The sequence below is a fragment of the Lolium perenne genome, chromosome 7 (assembly GCF_019359855.2).
Source record: "Lolium perenne isolate Kyuss_39 chromosome 7, Kyuss_2.0, whole genome shotgun sequence".
NCBI lineage: Eukaryota > Viridiplantae > Streptophyta > Magnoliopsida > Poales > Poaceae > Lolium > Lolium perenne.
This window is the reverse complement of record NC_067250.2, coordinates 181,159,891-181,165,367: the sequence shown is the minus strand read 5'-3', so window position 1 is coordinate 181,165,367 and position 5,477 is coordinate 181,159,891. Positions and strand designations below refer to the sequence as shown.

Sequence of the window (5,477 nt, the reverse complement as noted above, 5' to 3'; positions counted from 1 at the left end):
TAGATGGTATCGCACGACTGCTGGTACCCACCCCACGGCGAGGACGACCCCCAGGCATCAGTGTATCAATAGCACCTCTTTGGGCAAAGCACCCATCCTTAGTAGAGACAAATAAACAATACAACCCACGGTAAAGGGTTAGCCGGAGAACAGAAACAAAGAAACTCCATGAGGAGCAATTTTGAATATAACCTGTCCAATTATATAGCACTCACAGTAAGCACAAATAGTGAAGACTGGAAATTACACTCAATCTCATAAACACATGACAGAACGCAAAAAAGATAATGGATGCATGAAAATACATAACAACACAAGTTTAGTCCCAGAAAAAATACACAGGAATGATTTGGAGCTCGAATCTGACAAAATACATGTAGTGTACTGACATAACCTAAAACATCATCAACCTCCACTGATGAAGGATTTCATAAAAACATGTACTGACCAAGTAAGCAAAGCAAAAAAGAGACCAAGCATAACCAAACACCAGTATCAAAGTGCATTAAATAAGACCAAACCACAGCAGCTCCGATAAAACAAAAGAAAAACAAAGGATAAAACCAACCTTATAGACAGTACCTCACATTATCCATGGCATCAGTAGGACAATAAGAAAACTCTCATGCACTTAACCAAGAAAGCCGTTTATTAGTTATACTATGGCACGCAAGGCCATCTAAAACAACGGTACAACACGTAAGAAGCCGAAATCTCAACCTACACTAAAACCTACATGCCGAGGATACCATCTGTAAATACAGAACCTGCCAATGTGCAGCAGCACTTACATCAGAAACACAACCGGTGGAACCCACACAGTTTAAACCAGCTGTCCGAACAATGGAAGCAGCAAAGATAAGAGCCGACCTAGCTAATTCCCTATAAGCTAACATACCCTGATAATTGTAATCGCAGATTACAAACCCATAATACTCTTGAAGAAAAGACAGGGCTTGAAGAGCGGCCTTGTCGTGGGGGCGCGGAAATCCAGAAGAAGCAGACGCCCAGAAAAATAGACGGCGCGAGACACCAGGAGGCTTAGAAACGGGAAGCTCAAGCTCAACCCCTCCTAAGACGTCACCATCGTCAGACACCTCGCTCACATAAGAATGAAAGGGAATCCCACATTGAGGTGCCACCGTGTCCAACAAATGAAGGTAAGACGAATAAACAATGAACATCCTGCCGTAAATCAAAACCATGATTACCCAACGCAAGAAAAAGAAAACCCAACCAAGTAAACACCGTTAGACAATTCCCACATAAGAGCATGGAACATTCAGGTGCACGGGCAACACACGCACTTAAATTCATCCACGCATCAAATAATGCACTAAGCAGAGAAAAATGAGAAAGAAGAGGAGGGCAGTACCTAACAGGATGCAACAGACAACTGGTAGCAGCAACGAAAAGGGACCTGAAGCGTCTGAAATCTTTCCTGACAAAGGAAATCCATAAGAAGAGTCACAGAATTGCAACAACAGGCTACACAACAGGAACACGGACTGCATGTACACGAACAGAAAACATAGAGTCATCAACCTGCCCGATGAAAGCGAATAAACGCACGCTGAATAGGAACAGCAAGAGATGAATGAACAACCCTGGAACCTACAAAATGGCAAGAACCCTGTAAGCATAACCAGTAAGCAGCAAAGAGTAAGCCATCAAGAATCAAGAGTGAGCCATACAACATCTACCACAGAAACAATGATAAGCAAACAGATAAACACATATAGGTAAGCAAGGACTATATAAAAGCAGATTGAAACAATACGGTAGCCAGGAAGAATCTCTTCACAACCTACAAAATCTATAAACTGAACCTACCTCTACCCAATAAATACAGCAAACTCTATCCAGAGTGATAGCAAGCACAAGTAGTCAGCCTAGTCTACCTCTGTGCCTAAACAGCAAGCTCAGGTCCAAATAATATGGTACCCTACAAAATCTCTGAACTACACCTACCTCTACCCAATAACTGTATCCAGTGATAGCAAGCACAAATAGTCACTGGATCTACCAATATCTGAGACTAATAGCTAAAATAGAACTGGATCTACCAATAGTACAAACAGAACTGGATCTACCAATATGCATCAGGAACTGCACTCTATTAGTTTCTCAGCGCAAAAAAAAAGTTGTATTAGTTTCTCATTTGTTGCAATGTCTTGCTCTTTTCCTCGAATTGACTTGTGGATAATTTGTCTTTGATGGCTTTGTCTTACAAATGCTCTTTGATTGATAATTTCAGGACATGGTCCTGTTCAGGACATGGTCTTAATATCAATATTAGGGGTGCTGAATGCAATATATTTGTTTGGTTGTTAGCGAGCTATCCAGTACCAGAACCCAAAAATAGTACAGCACACGCACCTGAAAGCAATGGTCTGACTGTTGCCTTCGAATGGAACACTGGATCCAACCTAAGAGCAAGCCAAATCGTCCACTACAGAACAAATAATGGGAGCAGCAAGCTAAGTACTTTGCGAGAGCAAGCTAAGAAGCGAGCTATGCAGTACCAGAACCCAAAAATAGTACATCAATCGCACCTGAAAGCAATGGTCTGACTGTTGCCTTCGAATGGAACACTCAACACTGGATCCAACCTGAGAGCAAGCCAAATCGTCCACTACAGAACAAATAATGGGAGCAGCAAGCTAAGTACTTTGCGAGAGCAAGCTAGGAACTGAGGAAAGTCAAAACAGGTATAACGCAAAATCAGTGAGAGCAAGAATAAGGTACCTCAACCAGCACCAGATCCCTGCGAAGCCATCGCGACCGCGGTCGATTAGCGGCACGACGGTCCCGGCAACGACGGGCCTCGTGGCGGCGACGGAAGCGGCGGCGACGATGAAAGCCAATCGATGACGGCGGGGATGCTCGGGAACCCTAGATCGAGAAATATCTATCCTAGGGTTCCGAAGCGAGGAGAGCGTCGTATATAGGCGCATCTGAGAGGGGGGCAAGGGCGGAGGCGACCGCCGCTGTAGCTCCCGGACCCGGCGTCGCCTGCCCGTCCGCCACGAGACGACAACCCCGGCCCCTCCACGCCCGTCGTCGCCTCCCCGTCCGCCACGGGACGAAGACCGCCCTCCTCTCGGCACGACTGAGACGCGAAATCCCGATTCTGCCCATGGAGAACTGATCGAATCACGTGCCCTGCCACCGCGCCCGGTTGCCCTCGCTGTACACTCACGTCGATACGACCCACGACACACGCTGCCAGGCGGGTCCGAGAAAAACCTGGGGCCACCGGCAGCGACACGATGTAGCTCCGTGCGTGTACAAAACGGCCCGCCGACCGGGGATGGCTAGCGATCGGACGGCCCACAACGCATCAAGCTCGAGTTTCAACGGCCAGGGTGCTCCGATCGCTGAGGAGCGGGCTGGCTCGAGTAAGGATGTAATCTTTAGATTTTTGCTTCCAGATTTGCCAAAAAAAACTGGATTTCCTCAACGCCCTGCAGCTGAGGCCGCTCTGTTCGCCGGCGCCCGAGTCGTTCGCGCGGCTGCGCCAGTGCCACGTCCGGCTGACGGCCGGACCTCCAGGCCATCGTGGAAGCTACGCCACTGCTCGCCGTCCTGGAGCTCGACCGCGTCCACCTCTCAACGAGTTGGGTTCGTTGTTGTCAGGTGCCGGCACCGGCCGGCCGCCACAGACGGCTCTGCTGCCCGCGGGTCAGTGCCTTGTTGCTCGCTAACATCTGTAGCTCGTGGTGCGATTAAACATGCGTATTGGGCCAATCGATACGGATGCAGATAACGAGCATCTCTGCATGACTGCATCTCGGTCATCTTGCTGAAGATTTACTATGAAATCGTGGCAGTAACCAAAATGTGTAAGATCCGGGACGCCGAGTTCGGCAAGGATGCAGCGTCTCTAAAACTTCTGTACCAGCGGAAGTTAGTGTGAATTAATGTTGAGGCTGAAGGTCGTATGATTAACTTTATCTTCCTGGCCTAAAACTAACTGAACTGGCTACGCTTTATAAAGGTGCGAAAGTTAGTGTGAATTAATGTTGAGGCTGAAGGTCGTATGATTAACTTTATCTTCCTGGCCTAAAACTAACTGAACTGGCTACGCTTTATAAACTGACTAGGGGACTAAGCGCGGGCTCCGCCGCGTCCGTGGGCTATTTTTTTTGAATTATTTGTTTGTAAAACTGATGAATGCAAAACTGTCCGCATTTGGGAAATTAGTCCTGTTTTGGAATAGTTTAACATATTTGAATTCCTTTTGACATCCACGGCTAGGAAATACACAAATTTGGAAGCCATATGGAAATTTAAATTCTGAATTTTTGTCGTGCATATGTATTTTCTTTTCCGTATGGAAATTTGGCATATTTGTCATTTGATTTAGTGGACATATCTGAAATTTTTGGTTTGCATTATTTAGAATTGTTTCAAAATCATATGGAAATTTGGGTCTATTTATTTTCTTTTGTGGATATATGTGAAATTTTTAGTTTGCATTATTTAGAATTATTTCAAATCACATGGAAAGTTGGCATATTTGTCATTTTCTTTTGTGTACATATTCGAATTATCATTTTGCATTGTTTAAAATTATTTCGACATCATGTGGGAAAATGGGGCTATTTATTTTCTTTAGTGCCCATATTTGTTTTTTTAGTTTGCATTATTTAGAATTATTTCAGATTTTTTTAATTTTTTTTTGGGGAAACTGACAGGTCTGGCCCACTGTGAGTCGTGCTGACGTCACAGGGGCCAGATCCGGCCGGAGACGCCCGTGGCGGCGGCGAGCGAGCTGGGCGGCGCGGCTGACGCTCTCAGCGCGCGCGTGCCGTATCGGACGCGGTCGTCGCGGCCGACCCGTACGTGGCGGCGCCGCCTCGATCTGATCGCCGGAGCGGTCGCGCCGGAGCGGGGACGCGCGGAAGACGGCGGCACGGCGGCGGCGTCTCGGCAGGCTGTGGCGCCCGGAAGCGATTCGCGGCGAGGAGATAGAGGACGCGCCGGTGGACCTCGTGGTGGACTCCGATGGGTCCGGGAAGCGGCGGGACGGCGGCGATGCGCGTCGGCGCCGGAGGCGACCGGCTCGTGGACGCTTTTGCAGGAAGGACCTCGGGTTTTTACAAATTTGCGTTTAAGTCCTTCCAGAGGGGTTTTCTGCAAATCTCGTGCGTCAAAAAGCGTGCACGCGGGTTACCGGCTGGAACCGGGGTGACCGGCCGGTGACCAGGGACGCATGTCAGTACGTGATTGGTAGATATTCGCGTGCTACAGTGCACACGCGTAGGGGGGCGACGTGGGCTGATCCCAGCCGTCGGTCGCGGCGATCGAACGGTTGCTGGAATCCGTCGACGTGGAGGGCTAAGAGGGGGCGGATTCCACGCCCTTTTATATATAGTGTAATGGAGCAAAGATACACATGCATACTGTAGCCTACAGAAGAAAAAATGCCAATATGGACAAGTTGTACCGGCTCCTAGACAAAGGTAGTGTCA

General features: G+C 48.0%; 1 protein-coding gene across 1 annotated transcript; it reads right to left on the bottom strand.

Moving 5' to 3' along the window:
* Nucleotides 1–598: 598 nt before the first annotated feature.
* LOC127315727 (uncharacterized) lies at nucleotides 599–2,779 on the bottom strand. Its single transcript, XM_051346192.2, has 6 exons — nucleotides 2,755–2,779; nucleotides 2,556–2,635; nucleotides 2,380–2,429; nucleotides 1,546–1,614; nucleotides 1,376–1,441; nucleotides 599–1,185 (listed from the first exon to the last, which is right to left on the bottom strand). The coding sequence occupies exons 1-6, from the start codon at nucleotides 2,777–2,779 to the stop codon at nucleotides 726–728; spliced, it is 750 nt and encodes a 249-aa protein (XP_051202152.1). The 3' UTR covers nucleotides 599–725.
* Between the last annotated feature and the right edge of the window lie 2,698 nt (nucleotides 2,780–5,477).

Bases quoted from the DNA above. Each gene is read 5' to 3' on its own strand.
- LOC127315727 (XM_051346192.2), bottom strand. From the start codon at position 2,779: ATGGCTTCGCAGGGATCTGGTGCTG. The intron at 2,636-2,754 runs GTTGAGGTACCT...TTTGTTCTGTAG, and splicing joins TTCGCAGGGATCTGGTGCTG to TGGACGATTTGGCTTGCTCT. The intron at 1,442-1,545 runs GTTGATGACTCT...TTCCTTTGTCAG, and splicing joins TATTCGCTTTCATCGGGCAG to GAAAGATTTCAGACGCTTCA.